The sequence below is a fragment of the Lingula anatina genome, chromosome 6 (assembly GCF_051362555.1).
Source record: "Lingula anatina isolate TDL-2025a chromosome 6, LinAna3.0, whole genome shotgun sequence".
NCBI lineage: Eukaryota > Metazoa > Brachiopoda > Lingulata > Lingulida > Lingulidae > Lingula > Lingula anatina.
The window spans coordinates 13,907,798-13,928,638 of NC_141772.1; the positions used below are offsets into that span (position 1 = coordinate 13,907,798).

Here is a 20,841-nt window from a genome sequence, read left to right on the forward strand (position 1 = left end):
ACTTGTATCCGACGCCAGTACGTGGAGCCAACGGAGCCGGACGAGACGGGTCGGGACTAAAACCATGAGTTCCGCCAGTGTACACGCTGGTGGTACTAATAAGAACATTGTGTTAGGTGAGATATTGATAAACAACACATTTATTAATCTCCTCCACGAGAAAACTGCACATTCAATAACCGCGCACCATATAATTACTACACTGTGGTGTAGTGGATGTCTCACAAAGCGTGACAGAATCAATAGAACGGTGCAATCAGCTAAATGCACTTCAAATTGTTCGATTAATCCAAACGGAATATGGTCTGAATCGTAATGTTTCTATATAAGGTCTCAAGTGTATGGTTGTGAATTTTATCATTCACCATGCTTCTAATGTCACTTGCATATCTAGAGTGCCTGCAATTTACCAGTAGTTAATCATTAAGTGGTACCATTATAATTGTCTTATTTTATTCCAGAAAGACTATTAAATCATATTATACAAAACAATAAGCTGTTTTCCTGTTTTAAATAAAATCGCGCTATGGCACCTGTGCCATCACCACATTCTCTTGGTAGGAAGTTCTGCCGCGTAACCTTGGTGTCTGAATATCATGTCAGCTATCTCCCTGTGCTTTGCATCGCTGTTCATGAATGTTAACCCTGGAAATAATTAAACGCTGTCACTGTAGCATATATAAACAGATTTAAATTTGTTTCAATAAAATTCATGATATCTGGTTTCTTTATCTAATAGTTTGTCTAACAAATTTTATGAAAGAATGTAACCGATCTTAGACCTCAATAAGTGAGAACTCTGGCATCGCCTACCTTCACGTATTAGTTCCAAGTTGCCTAATATTCTTCTATGTGCAGCATAACAATAACTTTTAGCCAACAATACCTGAGAAAAGTGGTAAAAATATATCAATAAACATGAAAAATTATTTTATGTTGTTTACAGGATTCATTTCTTGGTGCATTCAACTGATTATACTGAAACCTGAACATTTAAACTTCAATAGTTGGAAAATCTCATTATTGTTGTAAGCACCAACCCCACCCAAAAAAATCTGAAAACTGCCATTAGTCAAAGAAATGCTGATCCCTCAGACCTTGTAACCATAATTAGGGACCGAGCCATTTTTGCCGCTACGTGGCGCTACACGCGATCAGGTTCAAGGGTCGCCATATTTGTCTCAAAGCGTGCATTGTGTTTGTGTAGCTAGCGTAGATAAAATGAATAAATATAGTGGTTGGAGCTTGCGGGAGATTCAAGTGGAACTAAGGAAGCGTGGGGCGAAAGTTTCAGGAAGGAAACAAGATTTAGTTGAGAGGTGAGTTCTTTTTCTCGGCGCTGTACCGTATTTTATTCGATGACGAGTGTAGCGGTAACAAAGATCGCCATTTCCTGTGTTTAGACTCTCAGTCGAACTCTGTTTTACTTCCCTTTTTTCAATTAACGTACAACACTTGTGTCAGAAGGTAGGTTCTCTAAAGAAAAACTACCGAAACTATTCCAAAAAAAAAAAAAAAAAAAAATAGTTTACGTAGCGAGAAAATGAGGGTCGAGCCTTGGGCTGCAACAAAGATATTCGACCGGCAGTGCAGGTATCACTGTATCAATAAATACGATCCTTACAGGACCAGTTTTACATTGAATCGGATCCTGCTGTATATTGACTTCTTCCAGTTTGATTTAATTTTATAAAACGATTGTAATATCTGCCAAATTTCACATATAGCAGCTCTTGATGGTCTTCAGCAGGATACCCCCAGCCCCTTAATACATCTGAGGTAATAAGGCCTCAGCAATACATACAGTTTGTTCATCTTTCAAAAAGACTTTCATTCTTGTTTTTAAAAGGTTTAAGGTTTTCAGTTACCAAAATAATGATGTGTAAGTGTGGGAAGGAGGTACATTTTGCATTCGCAGGGTTGCAAATAATATGATAACATAATAGTACTGAATGGTATTGACAAGATCGGTGAATTATTCACCACTCTCACTGGATTTTTACTTTTAATGCTTGATTTACTTGTATTTTATTTCATTTTACAGATTGGAGTCTTATGACCGTAATAACAACTTTGGTTCAACCTCTGCTATCCCAGAACCAAAATGGTCCATGGATACGCCTGATGGTGCTTTATATAGAGATGTTACATCTAGCTCATCATTTAATGTATTGGTATCAGCCAAACATGTGTCCAACTACCTTGAACTACAGGAGACTGTAATGAGCAAGAAGGCACGGAAGTTATATGAAGAAAGGTGAGTTTAATTCCTTTTTTTAGATTTATTTTTGTGCCACTACCATAAAAACAACCAATTTATAATTTTCTTCATCTTCAGTGTGGTTGTCAGATGTTTTACATCTATTTTCCATTTTAAATTTTTTCTGATGTTTTTCTTTAGATTCCTGCGCTATGTCAAAGCTGTTGAAGTGGAGAGTGGGGTATTCATTCGTGCTCAGAGCCATGCAGAAATGAAGAAGAATGTGACGTATGATGTTGACATCCACATTAAGCCTGATGGAACCATTGAAGCTTGCCAGTGTGACTGTACAGCTGGCATTGGGCCATATGCACACTGTAAGCATGTCAAGACTGCTTTATATGCCTTACAAGATTTTGCCAAAAGGAAAGAACTTTTAATCGAGCCTGTATGTACGGAAAGACTGCAGACTTTCCATAGGCCCAGGAAGGTGTATACTGGTGCTCCAGTAAAGGCTGCAGATCTAGACTTGGTTGCAGACATCAACAATGTAATTTTTGACCCTCTGAATGGACTTGACGAGGAGACTGACGAGGAGTACAATAGTAGGGTGAGGAACCTGGCTGTAAATTATGGTGCACTACATCAAGTCCAAATCCCTTTAACGCAGCTGTATGCACCTGCAAATCCCATTGCAGTAGATTTGGACCATGATTACTTGCAGAATATGGGTTCAGAAAACTTTCTTCGATCAGAAAACATTACAGTAATTTCACCAGAGGCTCAAGTCGATATTGAGAGGAGGACTAGGGGACAGAGTCGAAACCCAACTTGGAAGGCTGAGAGAGAAAAGAGACTGCAGTCATCAAATTTTAGTGCCATATGCAAAACAACCAATCCAAAGAAACTTGCAGCCTCTCTCATGGAGACCAAGGACTTGACTCATGTACCAGCCATCAGGCATGGACTTGCCAATGAAGACAAAGCATTGGCTACTTATGAACAGAAAACTGGGGAAAATGTCTCAAGACATGGTATCATTGTTGACCTTGAAAGGCCTTATTTAGGTACCTCAGTTGATGGCATGGCTGGAGAAGTAGTAGTTGAGGTTAAATGTCCCTATGTGGCTCGTGATAAACCTATATCCCATGTTACTGTCCCTTATTTGAAGGCAACCAACCAAGGTCTCACCCTTGATAGTAACCACCCATATTATTATCAAATTCAAGGACAGCTGCATATCACACAAAAAGAAAAATGTCATTTTGTAGTTCACACAAATGTAGACCATAAGATCATTCCTGTGACAGCAGACCCCATTTTTATCCGTGCTATGCTAGAGAAATTGGACCATTTTTTTATCAATTATTTTAAGCCTTTATATCTTCAGAGAGAGTTTTTCAGGAACTACAATGTGTTAGATTGGAAATAAAGTGTACTTTCATTAAGTTTTTAAGTGCTTTTTATACAACAATTCACATATGGTATCTTACTTTTTTAGCAATTTACAGAGTTGCATTTCAACACTAGTTTACTTACAAATCTTTTTTATTAAGAATTACAACAACAGGTTAAAAAACTTGTGCATTTGGTAAGTAAATTTGATTTTGAGCTGAAGAGTAGATATGTTAATAAAATCTAGAGATTCAGAGCTGTAGTGTGCATAAGAAGAAACAATTTATGTAAAATAATATTTGAAATGTCCTAGGAATAAAAGTTAAGCACAAGTGCTTGGATTCAATCTTTGGCACAGCATATTTTATTTCTCTTACATGTTGACTTGACTGTTCACTTAAATAGACTTTTTCATATATGTCAGTTTTACACAAGTATTGAAACAGTGATAACTGAAAGTATGCTTTTTTCAGGGTGATTTATTAAGTCTTCCAATAATAAATGTTTTCAAAATCCTGCATTGTGTCTCTCTCATTATTACATAATAACATGTATTGCATCAATCTGTAAGTGTTTATGCTGTATTTGGGACAATGCAAGGACGGAAATTGCACAACATTAAACAAACTGAGATGATCCTGCTACCAAGTACAGTCTCAACATCATTCAAAGGTTCCACCAAGATGCGGTATGTTTTTCCAAATCCAATCAGTCTCTCCACATGGGTGCGTTTACTGGAAATTTGACGATCATCTTTGAGTTTGGTTGGCAGGAGCTGGTTCACACCACGGACAAATGTTGGGATGTTCACCTTTATGTCATATGGTGCAGCCATGTCTTGGATATTGAATCCCTTATCAGCCATTATTGAGTCCTTGGGGTCGCACTTTTCCAGCAGATCACTGTCCTGCACAAGCAGTCTGTCACTAGCTGACCCACCATAAGATTCTGGGATGTGAGACACTACTCCCCCTGGTGTGATGCCGATTATGGTCTTCAGTGTGTTCCTGTTTTTGTAGCAGGAGTATGTCACCTTTTGAGCTGCAGGTTTCCCAGGCTTTTTGATTGGAACTTCCATCCCATCAATAATGACTCTTGTCTGGGGAAATTTCTTCTTAAAGTCTTTAGGCATATAATAGGACACTAGCTCACGGCTTGGCCAAGAATCAAGACGAGACCACTGTCTATACATAAAGTTTATCCAAGTCACAAATATGCAACTGACTACACACTCTGAACATCCAAATAAAAATGCAAGTTCAAAATTAGGTGGATGTCTTCTTAGTTTAATCAAAGTTATCAAAAACTGATTTTCAGTACTTAGACTAGGCCGTTTGCCCCAACGATACTGCAACCGTTCAGCCCCTGGCCCTAATGTTGACAAAACAAAAATAAAAGTGTCATAGTCTCGAAGTCCAGTATAATAAAGCATGGCATCTTTATCAAACTGTAAATCACATACTGAAAGCCGTGGCTGAGCAGCTGTCTGTGTAGAATGTTCTACATGCTGAGTCTGAGTGTCCATTTCTTCTTCAGTGTGTGAAACTTGTACCTCAGTATGTACCTCTTCTTCATAAAAAAAGGTTCCTGCATATCTGGCTCTATCTTTGATTGTTCTGATCTCTGCAAAACCCTCTCTTCTCTCCTCTGTTTCTCCTGTATTTTGTTGGCAGGTAACTTGGTCCACTCAAAAACTGACGGAACAGCTCCTTTTTTCAAGCATTTCTTCCTCCGTTCAGCTCCTATTGATAGTAAAGCAATTTTAACTTTAATGCATATTAAACTATTAGCTGAACATTTTCATGTGTACACTATCAGCTGGTAATGATTTAAATTGTTATAAACAAATATATTATGTACAGTTTACGTTTTTTTTTAATAATTCAAAGACATGATCGCCATGAATTTACCGGAAATAGTTTACCGGGCATAAAATGGATTGGAAATCACGATCTATTTAACTCTCCGATGAAGGCCGTGCACTCATGTATCTAACTTTACGAACAAATATATAAACCAGTAAACTTAAACTATCTTTCGCTAGCAACATTCTTCTATGAAAGAGTGATAAAAAGCTTCACCTACCGTGATAGTTAACTCCCGCCAAGTAGTCATTTTCAGTGAAGTGAGCATGGCAGACAATAGTGTGCTGTTTAGGTTGAAATTTATCCCTCCGAATGGCTATTAACCACTTTTTCCGAAGTTCTTTGTCATCAGGAAACGATACTCCACCTCTTTTTGAACATAACGGCACACAACAACACGTAGGCATTGTGAATTATACTGATTTCTTCCACCGCATGGACATTAACAATGACGCGAGAATGCGTGACCTTGAACGACCTACTTATGCTGAACCTGATCGGTCGTGCTGCCCTCTGTCGAGAGCACTTCTTGGCTCGGTTCCTAATTAGGTAGGATATTCATATTCTAAAAAGATATGGTTCCAGGTATAGCCTCAAGTTTCATACCGATATGCTTACCTCAAGATTGTTATTTTTAAGTCCTATACTCCTTGCTCTCGTGGCTCTACTAATACAAGCAGCCTGTGCATACAAGTCCACAGCAATATCTGCTATCCTTTTAAGGAGCATCTGCTGGTCAATAATATTCTGAAAATATGGACCCAGTCTTAATAATAATAATTATTATTATTATAATTTGCTGGTCATCAATGACGCTCTAAAAACATGTACCTAATTTTGATTATAATTATTTGCTAGTCAATGGTGTTCTAAAAGAATGGACCTCATTTTGGTAATAATCATTTGGTGTTGAATGATATTCTAAAAATAAGAACATAATTTTGATAATTTTCATTAACTGGTCAATGCAGTTCTAAAAAATATACTCAATTTTAATACTTAATACTATATTTTATAATATTAGGCAATACTATCTAACCATAAACTATTAATCTTTCATTCACCAACAATTCGGATATACAATTCATATCACTCTCAGTCTGATACTCTAATATTAAAATAAGATTGTCATTCACAAATTACTAATTATAATATGTTAATCATCACAATATCAAATAATATAATAATAAGTATAATTACTTTTTTGTAATGTTTAAAAAAAAAACTTATAGAGAGTACAAAAATGTAAGCACAATAAAACAGAAGATTAGTAAATTAAATACTTACTTTAGAATAAGATGCTAATGTTGCTTTCAGCACGTTATGAAATTCTAGGGTGTCTGCCTGCATTTCCAAAGCCTCTTTCTGGCAAATATTATAAAAATCTTATAGAATACTGTATTCAATGACCCAATATTTTATATCAATTTACAATCAAACATGCTAAAAAGCCTAAAAAACTAGAGGATCAGAGAGGCGATACCGCCTCCGAATATTGTACCACCAGCTGGAGCAAGCGCATTCGTATAGACCCCCACATATACAAAAATATAACTAAAAATGGTGCAATCAAAGTTAAGTTCATTGTAAGGTAGGTCAAAGGTCAATTTCAAGGTCACAGTAAATTGCCAGTATATGACTTCCTATCCAACTTCAATAGTAACAATGGACCTATCTCTGCCAGTTTTGGAGATAAAAGGGAAGCAAAATTTGCAAAGTTCAGTTCATGGTGAAAAGTAGGTCAAAGGTCAATTTCAAGGTCACAGTAAGATTGCCAGTATATGACTTCCTATTCAACTTCAATAGTAACTATGGACCTATCTCTGCCAGTTTTGGAGATAAAAGGGAAGCAAAATTTGCAAAGTTCAGTTCATGGTGAAAAGTAGGTCAAAGGTCAATTTCAAGGTCACATTTAGATTGCCAGTATATGACTTCCTATTCAACTTCAATAGTAACTATGGACCTATCTCTGCCAGTTTTGGAGATAAAAGGGAAGCAAAATTTGCAAAGTTCAGTTCATGGTGATAAGTAGGTCAAAGGTCAATTTCAAGGTCACAGTAAGATTGCCAGTATATGACTTCCTATTCAACTTCAATAGTAACTATGGACCTATCTCTGCCAGTTTTGGAGATAAAAGGGAAGCAAAATTTGCAAAGTTCAGTTCATGGTGAAAAGTAGGTCAAAGGTCAATTTCAAGGTCACATTTAGATTGCCAGTATATGACTTCCTATTCAACTTCAATAGTAACTATGGACCTATCTCTGCCAGTTTTGGAGATAAAAGGGAAGCAAAATTTGCAAAGTTCAGTTCATGGTGAAAAGAAGGTCAAAGGTCAATTTCAAGGTCACAGTAAAATTGCCAGTATATGACTTCCTATGCAAGTTCAATAGTAACTATGGACCTATCTCTGCCAGTTTTGGAGATAAAAGGGAAGCAAATTTTGCAAAGTTCAGTTCAAGGTGAAAAGTAGGTCAAAGGTCAATTTCAAGGTCACAGTAAAATTGCCAGTATATGACTTCCTATTCAAGTTCAATAGTAACTATGGACCTATCTCTGCCAGTTTTGGAGATAAAAGGGAAGCAAAATTTGCAAAGTTCAGTTCATGGTGATAAGTAGGTCAAAGGTCAATTTCAAGGTCACAGTAAGATTGCCAGTATATGACTTCCTATTCAACTTCAATAGTAACTATGGACCTATCTCTGCCAGTTTTGGAGATAAAAGGGAAGCAAAATTTGCAAAGTTCAGTTCATGGTGAAAAGTAGGTCAAAGGTCAATGTCAAGGTCACAGTAAGATTGCCAGTATATGACTTCCTATTCAACTTCAATAGTAACTATGGACCTATCTCTGCCAGTTTTGGAGATAAAAGGGAAGCAAAATTTGCAAAGTTCAGTTCATGACGAAAAGTAGGTCAAAGGTCAATTTCAAGGTCACAGTAAGATTGCCAGTATATGACTTCCTATTCAACTTCAATAGTAACTATGGACCTATCTCTGCCAGTTTTGGAGATAAAAGGGAAGCAAAATTTGCAAAGTTCAGTTCATGGTGAAAAGTAGGTCAAAGGTCAATTTCAAGGTCACAGTAAGATTGCCAGTACATGACTTCCTATTCAACTTCAATAGTAACTATGGACTTATCTCTGCCAGTTTTGGAGATATAAGGGACTAAATGTTATAATTTTGGAGTTACCATAATGTGCCATAAATTTCCTACAGAAAAAATTAATTAAAATAAAGAAAAGGTCATTTTGGTCAAAGTTCTTGAAATGGGAGGTTCTCTGAAGTTGCAGAAGTTTAAATTTGATAAAATAATGTCATTTTTGACCACAAGTTGTCTGCTTTGCCAAGCATTATGTTTTATTTTGCCGGAGTTCAAAATTTATTATCCATTACCGTACTGCACATTTTTACGGAAGCCGACTGGTGCCATATGTTGAAAAAAAAAATTATCTCGAAATTTCGAGATAGCATTTTTTTTGTTCAAATTTCAAAATACTATCTCGAAATTTCGAGATAAATTTTTTTGCTAAAATATCAAAATGCTATCTCGAAATTTCGAGATAATTTTTTTTTTGTTCAAATTTCAAAATGCTATCTCGAAATTTCGAGATAAAAATTTTTTTTGTTCAAATTTCAAAATAGTATCTCGAAATTTCGAGATAATTTTTTTTTCTACATATGGCACCAGTCGGCTTCCGTACATTTTCCTTTCACCACCAATATGTACTTTCTGATACAGCGTAACTCGAAAACCGTATGGAATACAAAAAAACCGAGACCACCTCCAGTGTTGGGCTTTACATGCTCTACATGCTCTACCAATACCGACAAAGCCCAAATTTTACGTGGAACGAGTTGAGATTATAGGTGACCTAAATCCATGAGATGGGTACGGGGGCCCTTACCGTCTAGGAGGAGAAGCGGTAACGGTAACATGGCGGCGGAGCCGGCGGAACGGACCGGACGGGACCGAAACCATGTGTACCGCCAGCGCTAACGCTGGTGGTAAATTTTTTTGTTCAAATTTCAAAATAGTATCTCGAAATTTCGAGATAATTTTTTTTTCTACATATGGCACCAGTGGGCTTCCGTACATTTTCCTTTCACCACCAATATGTACTTTTTGATACAGCGTAACTCGAAAACCGTATGGAATACAAAAAAACCGAGACCACCTCCAGTGTTGGGCTTTACATGCTCTACAAAATGCAAAAAAGAATGGGTCTCTAGCATTAACGGTTCCCGAATTAGAGACAGTTTTCAGTTTCGGTATCTTATGGCCGCTACTCCTGTGAAAATGCACCGATTGACCCCAAATTCACGGAGATGAAAGATGACCTGAAGGGTAACACTTTCCAATAATATTATTGGTTAAGTCTGAGTGGTGTCTGAATAACAGGGCAAAAAATTTTTTTTTCGTAAAAAATTTCATTTTTTTGAAAATTTTGGCCCATTTGACCTTGAAGTAAAGGTCAAAGGTCAAATCCGAGGGTATATTTGAAATCTACACATATGACTTTTGGAAAGCCGTCTGTAGAAATTTTTCCCGTAACTCCTTCCGTAGGGTAGATAATTAGCATTTAATTTTGCCATTTTTGGACAAGGGTGCATTGCAATGAGTGCCACACCCAGACCCCAATACCGACAAAGCCCAAATTTTACGTGGAACGAGTTGAGATTATAGGTGACCTAAATCCATGAGATGGGTATGGGGGGCCTTACCGTCTAGGAGGAGAAGCGGTAACGGTAGCCGTCCGGCGGAGCCGCCGGAGCCGGCGGAACGATCCGGACGAGACCGAAACCATGTGTACCGCCAGCGCTAACGCTGGTGGTACAATTAACATCCGAGATGTGCTTCACAGCATTCAGACATTCTTTAAAAATGATGTTCCTTCAAGTACTAAAGCCACCAACAATTTTATTTTAATTCATTAAAATGAATAAATACATAAATGAGTGAATAAAAAAAGGTAGCAATTGACACGTTTGTCAAGTGTTCGGTTCTTTAAAAGAAAAAAAAAAGCATAAGTTGGGTAAATACCTTGAAAATTGGAAGCACAACCTCTTCAACTTTGAGTGTCTTGAAGTCTGGTTTAGCTTTTTTAATAAATTGTGTCAAACTGTTGAATGGATCTTTCAGGGTCTTAAAGAACCCCTGGAGATCTTTGCTGGCATGTTGTATTCCCCTTAGTGCAATGAACAGTCTCGTTACATCATTGGTGCCCTAGAGATATCAATATTACATAATGTTTTATATGTGTGTGTGTGTGTGTGTGTGTGTGAGAGAGAGAGAGAGAGAGAGAGAGAGAGAGAGAGGGACTTTAGTGAAATGAAACCCAATCTTCTTCTAGAAGTGTGTGAACTGCTATCACATACATCAGTGGGATTCTTCCTTCCTCTGACTAAATTTCCTTCTTTATATGTATCAAATTAAAAAGAGTTACTGATAAATTTACTAAGATTTGGACATAATGAATAAAAACATTCATGAGGTGTTGGCTTCTTCCTTGTTTTATGCATTCTCTAATCCTCTGCAAAAATAATTTGTCTCATTTAACATTCACTTATGCTTCTCAATCTCTTCTAGAACATTTGGTGTTTTTTTTTACAGTTCTAATGTTGTTCTGTAATGAATGTAACAGTTTGAGAACTGTTTTTGGGAAGTCTTTTAGAATGTCCTTGAACAGATTATGAACATTTTTCACTAAAAGAGAAAAACATTATATTCTAGGACAGATTGAGAACCGTAAGCAGAGGCGGATCCAGAGATATTTTCTGAGTCTTCCAAATTATCTTTGTTGATCCATCCTCCATAGTTGACCGTCTTCCGATAGAAAAAATTAGATACTCATCAATGTAAACTTGAAAATCTGACCCTCTTCTGGAAGACCCAGAAGACGGCCTCAATCCGCCCCTGGTAAGTGAGCGTTAAATGAGACAAGTTTTCGCAGGGGATCTCTTCCCTGAAGGTATCACTTACTGGAAATCCAGCCATCATTCTGGCATCTCTGAGGTACTGCTCATAAGGCTGGTCTCTCAGGTAACCCTCAGCTCCCAGTATATGTAAACACTCATCTACACAGGTAAACACACCTTCAGAACTGAAAATCTGAAATATCAGAATAATAGTAATTAAAAAAGAGATTAATACGGAACCACATATTTAACTACACTGTCTTTTATTCATTATTGTGCACCAGTCACTCCAATTCAGAACAATATTTTTTTAATTTTGACATTTTTTATTCTGCTGATATAACATCTAAGGCACAAAATAGCCGTCGCTGCATGGGCCTAGCAGTCAAACCTCGGAGCAGAGATTTGATCCGTTTACAGGTGCGTGTGGAGTCTGGGAGACCATGAATCAGCGGCATGGCTTTGGAACTGTGGTCGGCCATATTTAGTCGGCAGATAAGTAAGTACTCGTAACATCCATTCTGAATGGGGCCATAGACCGAAAGTTTAATTGGGAATGAGCCCTCACCTTCAAGATGGCGGCCTCCAGGCCAGTGTCAGGCTCCTCGTAGGTGTCCATTAGTCCTGCCGTGTGATAGGTCATGCTTTCCATGGCATATATGGTTTCAGTGATCTTGGCAACCCTTTCCTGGCGAAAGACATAATTATCAACTCATAATTTCTTACACGTATTGCACATTCTTCATGCTTGATAAAACTAGATATCAGTGAAAATATAAATGCTAATATGAGAATGGCACCCTGAGCTTCAGAGATAACTTGACACCTACCTCTTCACTATAGCCTATCTTCATCGTGTCAAGTTACCTCTGACCACATTCGATTGCTCCCGCCGCCCGCCAATCAAATTTAAATCCCGCACTCAATGACTCATTGAACGATCTAGCCAATGAACGCGAACGAGTCAAAGCGCGCTTTGTTCAAATCCGGACCAATCAAAGATAAGGCTGAATATCAGGGACTTGCCGTAACCTGTGGGCAGCACGCAAAATACATCATCCCTCAGTAGATAATGATGCAGGGCCTCAAACTGCTCTGGTTTTAATTCCGATATACTCATATTTTGCAAAGAATCAAGAGATAACTTAACACATTATTTTTCGTAGTCACTCGTAGGAGACGCCATGCTTTCTTTGTGTACGGTTATGCACTCGGAACTACTCGGATGTCTCCGCACTCGACAATAACTTTGTTGTTAGTATGGAGCTTGCGGAATCAGCCGAGGATTACCGATTGACGGTCAACCAATCAGCGTTTTCACCAAACTTTGGTGAAAAATTTTGAAACTTGGATTCGATTGGCTTATATAAACTAGGTCAAACTATTTTCGTCAGAGGTAACTTGACACGATGAAGATAGGCTATAGTGAAGAGGTAGGTGTCAAGTTATCTCTGAAGCTCAGGGTGGAGAATGGGGTCATTTGTTTGAAATAAGTCCAAACATTTCTTTAAAAGTCTGCTAGGCATTTTATCAACTAGAGGATCAGAGAGGCGATACCGCCTCCGAATATTGTACCACCAGCTGGAGCAAGCGCATTCGTATAGACCCCCACATACACAAAATAAGGGACACAGCCACCAGTTTTGTGCTTGACAAGCTGTAAAAATGCAATCAACAAGAATTTTTAAACTATTGCAAAAAATATATATGGTACAATCAAATTTAAGTTCTTTGTAAGATAGGTCAAGGGTCAATTTCAAGGTCACAGTAAATTGCCAGTATATGACTTCCTATTCAAGTTCAAGAGTAACTATGGACCTATCTCTGTCAAGTTTGAAGTTAAAAGAGAAAGAAATTAGCAGAGTTCACTTCATGATAAAAAGTAGGTCAAAGGTCAATTTCAAGGTCACTCTTAGTTTGCCAGTATAGGACTTCCTATTCAAGTTCAATAGTAACTATGGACCTATCTCTGCCAGTTTTGGAGATAAAAGGGAAGCAAAATTTGAAAAATTCAGTTCATGGTGAAAAGTAGGTCAAAGGTCAATTTCAAGGTCACATTTAGATTGCCAGTATATGACTTTCTTATCAAGTTCAATAGTAACTATGGACCTATCTCTGCCAGTTTTGGAGATAAAAGGAAAGCAAAATTTGCAAAGTTCAGTTCATGGTGATTAGTAGGTCAAAAGTCAATTTTAAGGTCACATTTAGATTGCCAGTATATGACTTCCTATTCAAGTTCAATAGAAACTATGGACCTATCTCTGCCAGTTTTGGAGATAAAAGGGAAGCAAAATTTGCAAAGTTCAGTTCATGGTGAAAAGTAGGTCAAAGGTCAATTTTAAGATCACATTTAGATTGCCAGTATATGACTTCCTATTCAAGTTCAATAGTAACTATGGACCTATCTCTGCCAGTTTTGGAGATAAAAGGGAAGCAAAATTTGCAAAGTTCAGTTCATGGTGAAAAGTAGGTCAAAGGTCAATTTCAAGGTCACAGTAAGATTGCCAGTATATGACTTCCTATTCAACTTCAATAGTAACTATGGACCTAACTTTGCCAGTTTTGGAGATATAAGGGACTAAATGTTATAATTTTGGAGTTACCATAATGTGCCTTAAATTTCGTACAGAAAAAATTAATTAAAATAAAGAAAATGTCATTTTGGTCAAAATTCTTGAAATAGGAGGTACTCTGAAGTTTCAGAGGTTCAAATTTGATTAAATAATGTCATTTTTGAACACAAGTTGTCTGCTTTGCCAAGCCTTATGTTTTATTTTTCCAGAGTTCAAAATTTATTATCCATTACCGTACTGCACATTTTGCTTTTACCACCAATATGTACTTTTTGATACAGCGTAACTCGAAAACCGTATGGAATACAAAAAAACCGAGACCACCTCCAGTGTTGGGCTTTACATGCTCTACAAAATGCAAAAAAGAATGGGTCTCTAGCATTAACGGTTCCCGAATTAGAGACAGTTTTCAGTTTCGGTATCTTATGGCCGCTACTCCCGTGAAAATGCACCGATTGACCCCAAATTCATGGAGATGAAAGATGACCTGAAGGGTAACACTTTTCCAATAATATTATTGGTTAAGTCTGTGTAGTGTCTGAATAACAGGGCAAAAAAATTTTTTTTTGTAAAAAATTTCATTTTTTTGAAAATTTTGACCCATTTGACCTTGAAGTAAAGGTCAAAGGTCAAATCCAAGGGTATATTTGAAATCTACACATATGACTTTTGGAAAGCCGTCTATAGAAATTTTTCCCATAACTCCTTCCGTAGGGTAGATAATTAGCATTTAATTTTGCCATTTTTAGACAAGGGTGCATTGTAATGAGTACCACACCCAGACCCCAATACCGACAAAGCCCAAATTTTACGTGGAACGAGTTGAGATTATAGGTGACCTAAATCCATGAGATGGGTACGGGGGCCCTTACCGTCTAGGAGGAGAAGCGGTAACGGTAGCCGTCCGGCGGAGCCGGCGGAGCCGGCGGAACGATCCGGACGGGACCGAAACCATGTGTACCGCCAGCGCTAACGCTGGTGGTACAATTAAATGTCTTTCCCAGTCTTTTAATTAAGTCTTAATAGAAAATTGCTCATCTACAGTAGGTATGTCTACTTCATTTATTGTGAGGATATCATCTGTACAAAGCTTTAAGAATAATACGGCCAAGTCTGACTTAATTGCAATCAGCCTTCTGTCTGTAAAGCAGTCTTGGCCAAATTGTTTTCAACATATGTTTCAATATACATTGTTGTCGACATAAAAATATAAATACCTTGATTAAATCAAACTCGCACAGCTTTTTTCCAAACCGTGTCCGTGAGATTGCTGCCTGTACTACTGAAGCTAGAATTATAAAGAACAAAAACACATTCACAAGTAACCTTCCTTCTTTCATGGGTTAAAAATAAGCCTATGTAATTGGAGCAAATGCATACGAAAAATAAGAAGGCAAGAGAAAGAATGAAGAAAGAGAGAGAGAGAGAGAGGGAAAGAGCAGGTGCTTCCACATTACCCTCCCACTAATTCTGACACTCTCACAAGTACTTTATATGTTACATTAGGAAAACAACACAGAGACAGACAGGCAACTCAGGCAGTTCAGACTTACCAAGGAGATTCTTCAGTAGACTTACAGCAGCGGCTCCCACTCCAACACGCCCACACTCTAATATACGCAGTGCAAACTGAAACATTTATGAATATTTTTTAAACATTTGCATTTTTTTTTGCAGACTTTTTTCGCCACCTTTTTTTTCACCTTTTTCAATACCAAATGCCCACATATACTAACTTGAACAAAAGGTCTTCATACAAGGTTTATTCATAAATTAACAGCTGGCAAGCTCAAGCTCAGAATACAGATTTTCTGACATTCAATTGAAAAAATAGATGAAATATTGCCAGCTTGATATCGATTTCATATACAACCCACAACAGCAATAATGTAAAGCTAACACACGGAAAAGTATAGTGACCAAGTTAGCTTAATAGTGCCCTGATACTCAGGGTACCTAAAACTAACACATGGAAAGGTATAGTGACCAAGCTAGCTTAATAGTGCCCTGATACTCAGGGTACAGTAAATCTAACACACGGAAAGGTATAGTGACCAAGCTAGCTTTATAGTGCCCTGATACTCAGGGTACGGTAAATCTAACACATGGTAAGGTATAGTGAGCAAGTTAGCTAAAAAGTACCCTGATACTCAGGGTACCTAAAACTAACACACGGAAAGGTATAGTGAGCAAGCTAGCTTAATAGCGCCCTGATACTCAGGGTACCTACCTCCTGCCCTTCACCTAATTCCCCTAATGAATTTTCCACTGGGACTGGAGTATTGTCAAAGTGAACCGTGCAAGCTGTAAGAATAACATCTCCATTTTGCAGAATATGTATTTTGAAGAGTGACATTGAAATAATTAACTAAACTCCAAAACACAAACTTCTGAGATATGATGACTTACAAAGGTATACTTGTGAGGGCATTCACAACATATGATCCTTGGATCTACTGCTCCATGGATCAAATATGGGAGACCCTACATTAAAGAAGAGCCAACTAATCCACTGATGGTCTCCCTGCCTTCACACGTGCTGTCCTTGCTGGGGTCTAGCAATTAAACCTTGGGAGTCCTGATTTAATCCATTTAATGGTGTATGCAGAGGCAGGGGGACCATCAGTGGATTAGTTGGCTCTTCTTTCATGTAGAGTCCCCATATCTGATCCACGGATCAGTAGATCCGAGGGTCATCTGTTGTGAATTAATGCCCTCTATGAAGACATTTTTTCAGTGTGGAATCAGCTATTTGCACAAAAGCATATTTGGTAAGGGTTACTTTAGAAAAATCCATTCTCCTGACACCTCTTCAATTTTTAACCCCATTACTTACATTACCCAAATCTGTTTTGAGTAAAATTTTGCTGAACAAACTCAAAATTTGCTGATTTTTTAAAATTCTTGTTAAAACTAACACATGCCTATTTTGCCAGATATCATGATCATACTTTTTTTTAACGGGACACTGGCACTTACTGTTACATCCTCTAGTCCCCAACGTGTCATGTGGCTCGCTGACTGTGACGCCACCAAAGTCCTTCTCTACTATCAAAGCAACTAGCTTTTCAAATGTATTATTCTGAAAACGAGTAACAATTAAATGACCAAACAGTGCATTCTATGGGTCAGTGAATCAGCTGATTTACTATTTTTCTTAAATAATTTTCTTAATAACCAACAGATCTGTAAATAACTGTAAGGAGTGGAATTATTGAGTCAGTAATTAAATCTTACAGTTAGGGGTGTATTATATAAACTTCAAAATGTTATCTTCACAAAAGATTTCTTCAGTGAAAAAATCATATAATGAGTATTTGACATTTCCACTGAAAATGGCACACACTACATTTTAAAATGTCACTGAGCAAAAAAAAAAAAACACCATGGCATTTATGTTCACCTGTTCATTTTTAAACTTGCCCTTCGCAATCACTATAAAGACGTCTGCGATTCCTCCATTAACCACCCAGTTCTTTGTGCCATTCAGGACAACTTTACTTGAGCCTTCTTCAGTTAACCTGGCAGTTGTCTCTATAGATGATATGTCACTGCCGCTATATGAATATAGTTGAATATTGCATATTTTCATAAAGTTATATTTGTATATATATCTTACTAAATGGTGGAAGTGCTTTCATTAGTCATCTAGGCTATTCGACTTGAAATGTGAGTGGTTCAGGTAAAAATATATATCAGTAAGCTCAGAAATATTTATTAAGCATGAAAAATTATTGTCTTTGCCCTGAGTTCCCAAAATGACAGAATTATCCATTTCACATAAAAAATATTTTTATGTTTAAATTCTGAAATACATAACATATGGGATACTGGATTAACCACTGTGATTTTTGATGTTTCTAATTTTGCTTTCTGCATTTTGCTTGCACAAGGTAGAATTTTTTTTTTTAAACCTACCAGTCAGGTTCTGACAGACAAAATGCAGCAATGCTCTCTCCTGTTGCAAGCTTGGGTAGATACTTCGCCTTTTGTTCTTCATTTCCACTGAGTAATATACTCTGAAATTTTACTTCACCAACTTAATTTGAAACCAGATTGTCATCCTTTAACAAAAACATGAGAGAAAAAATATGTAATCATTTATAAAGGCTAGTATAGTAAAATTACATACAAGTGTACGATAAATTTGATATGACTTCCTTAAATCATTATCAATCTGTCCCCTGATCAACAATAAATACTGCTTTCAAAATGTTTAAGGCAGAGCTTTAAGCCACGTTGTCATTTTGCTTTAACATTAGATAAAACAATCAGTCAGTCTATGAATCAATAACTAATGGTTTAAAACATCAGGCCATCCTAGCACTGATACCTTTAAGCCAAGTCCGTGGTGGGCTGCTAATGTCATCGAGATGGAACTGTCAGCTCCTGTCACCTCTGTGAACTGTACACTCTCTGTGACACTCAAATCTAGACCACCTGATTAAATATGAGTTAAACTGAATTTTACTCATCATAAAACGTGCTCATGACATTTTTCAAATGACTGTTAGTGTTAACTATTTTGCTTAAAAGTTAAATAAGAAATGCTATCTTGTAAGTATCATTTTTTTTTTTTTAGAAAACATTGTTACATTTGGCTTTTAAAATAAGCCATAGCACTTTTATTGGGATAAAAACAAGTATATTTTTTTCCAAAGAACATATTATGTAGGAAAAATTTTACTTAGCTGAGTTTAAAACAAATTATTTTTAATTCCAGTCTGTACATGTTGAAAATTTAAATAAAACTCCATAATAATCTGCAGAAATGTCCCTCTGCTAAATCAACAAGAAGGTTTTAATAAATATACCATATTCTCTAGGAACTTCTAAACCAAATAGCCCCAGCTCTTTTAACTGTGTGATTATCTTCTCTGGTATCTCAGCATCCCTATCTATTGCACCCGAGTGAACTGTAAAGAAACAATAAGATGTATGTTATCATATTTAGGCCTGCATCATTGTGATAAAATGTGATAAATGTTATTGTGATAAAAAATTCAAAAGCACACCTTTTTTCTATTTATATTTGTCTATCATGTAAACTATCTATTTATTTTGATTTTTTTCTGTTCTTTTTTATACATATCGTTATAAGTTTTCCTACTTTACATTAATTGGTTTAGCATCTGCTTAAATTAAATGAAAAAAATATATGTTAAGTGAAAATAAAATAAAGCCTAAATACAAATGGTAACCTCTTTACTTAAATATCACAAAGTTTTTTCACTACAAACAAACTTACCACTCTCCTTAAAAAGATCCTCAACTGGTTTGATTAGTCGATCAAGAACTTCTAAATCCTCTTTATGACCAATCTGAGGGAAAGTGAAAACTTCCTTATATGAAAAAAGAGAAAATATTATTTTACTGCAAGATTTCTGTTTTGCCAATTTCCCCAATTATTACGTAATACATTTATAAGTAATCAAATCTCTTAATTAACAAACTTATAAGGCAAAACTGATAAAATATGCACTGACTGGGTAAAACTTGATTTCCAGAAAGTCAAAATTTATTTCCAAAAAGTGAGAAAAAGAAGATTCATGTAAAACCTTTGATAGATATATCAGGAAAAAAATTAGAATGTACCAGATGTAAACACAAGTTATATCTTCTAAAAGGTTTTTTATCCAGAATGTTATACTTCTAAACTATCTTTTAAATTGAAAAATTTTTTTTAAAAGTCAGCAAATGTGTCCTCACATTTCAGCCAAAAAGCTGTGACCACTGAACACATTTTGTGCCACCTTAAAAACAAACTTCATCTTGATCAATTTGATGGGGTTTGTTACATAAGATCACAAATATCCTATACTTTCACTTAGTATAGAAATTTAGGTGGAGATGAGAGATTATTGTATAGGTTGTCAAACAAAGTGCTTCAGTAGACTGGTCACAAGCATGCTCGGCAATAAAATATTTCATTGATTCTATGGGATCCCATAGGAATTTAACGACATTAGCTTTCAATACTTAACTAATTTTGATTATTTATTTTTATTTATTTTTTTTATTTGAGGGGAGGGGGGCTATATAGAAGATAGTATGGCACTCAAAGATCATTTAATGTCATTTTAAAGTTTATGCACCCCTTTTCTAAATCATGTAGCATTATTAGGACAGTCTTTTTCTGGCAAATTGAGGTGACAGCCGAGCATGGTCACAAGCAGGCCCACAGGACTTGACTGTGGCACCACCAACTAGTGCAGTCTGCTATACCTATCTTTGACTTACATACTGCCTTGAAAGCTGTATAAGAAAAGGAAGCATAAACGATAACATAGCTTGTGAGGTACAGTTGTGCTTTACTCGAGCCTCATGACATGTATTAAATGGCCCTTGGTTTCCATCTTCTTAACTTCGGATTCTTTTTCCACCGCTTTCCAAGTTCAAGGGTAAATAAATGAAACAGAATCCTGTGGACCTACCTTGCTTAGTACTCCTGAAAATAAGTTCTTCACGAAAGGTTTTTCATTAAATGGCAGTTTATTTTTATGTGCTCTGTCCTCAAATGCCCTCTGGAGCTCACTAGTACCGTCACTGGTGTTTGTTGATGTCACGTCTGGGAAAGTTTCAGCACTATTCCCAGTATTGGTTAACGTTTTTGATTGCGAAAAAGCACATTTCATATCTTTTAAGTGACACTTTGCTTGTGTATATTTCAAAATAGATTTCCTTCCTAAATGTCTGCAGTTAAGAACGTGCTTTGACAACATTTTAGTGTGTTAATGTCGTATATTTGATTCGTATTTCTCATTCCTGGCAATTGCCTGCTAACCGGAAGTTCTTCACCTGCGACTGCCATTAAAATAGCAGCTGCTTCCGCACGTAAAGTGGAAAAGACATAATAAAAACATGTACATATATTTTCAAATAATATTAGAATATT

The 20,841-nt window shown here is 36.7% G+C and overlaps 3 protein-coding genes across 3 annotated transcripts; 1 reads left to right on the forward strand and 2 right to left on the reverse strand.

The window, feature by feature from the left end:
- Positions 1-120: 120 nt before the first annotated feature.
- Positions 121-20,767, reverse strand: LOC106151925 (complex I assembly factor ACAD9, mitochondrial-like). The gene is made up of 17 exons (XM_013525365.3): positions 20,381-20,767; positions 19,195-19,288; positions 18,761-18,862; positions 18,280-18,386; positions 17,865-17,965; positions 17,350-17,503; positions 16,926-17,028; positions 16,177-16,250; positions 15,500-15,575; positions 15,164-15,234; positions 11,942-12,061; positions 11,438-11,566; positions 10,499-10,681; positions 6,748-6,825; positions 6,079-6,207; positions 814-886; positions 121-645 (listed from the first exon to the last, which is right to left on the reverse strand). The coding sequence occupies exons 1-17, from the start codon at positions 20,666-20,668 to the stop codon at positions 542-544; spliced, it is 1,986 nt and encodes a 661-aa protein (XP_013380819.2). The 5' UTR covers positions 20,669-20,767; the 3' UTR covers positions 121-541.
- Positions 2,099-4,863, forward strand: LOC147761191 (uncharacterized). Its single transcript, XM_087014935.1, has 2 exons — positions 2,099-2,257; positions 2,402-4,863. The coding sequence occupies exons 1-2, from the start codon at positions 2,112-2,114 to the stop codon at positions 3,630-3,632; spliced, it is 1,377 nt and encodes a 458-aa protein (XP_086871061.1). The 5' UTR covers positions 2,099-2,111; the 3' UTR covers positions 3,633-4,863.
- On the reverse strand, positions 4,170-5,985 carry LOC147761192 (uncharacterized). The gene is made up of 2 exons (XM_087014936.1): positions 5,681-5,985; positions 4,170-5,337 (listed from the first exon to the last, which is right to left on the reverse strand). Exon 2 carries the CDS (start codon positions 5,118-5,120, stop codon positions 4,170-4,172), a length of 951 nt encoding a protein of 316 aa, XP_086871062.1. The 5' UTR covers positions 5,121-5,337; positions 5,681-5,985.
- Positions 20,768-20,841: the final 74 nt, after the last annotated feature.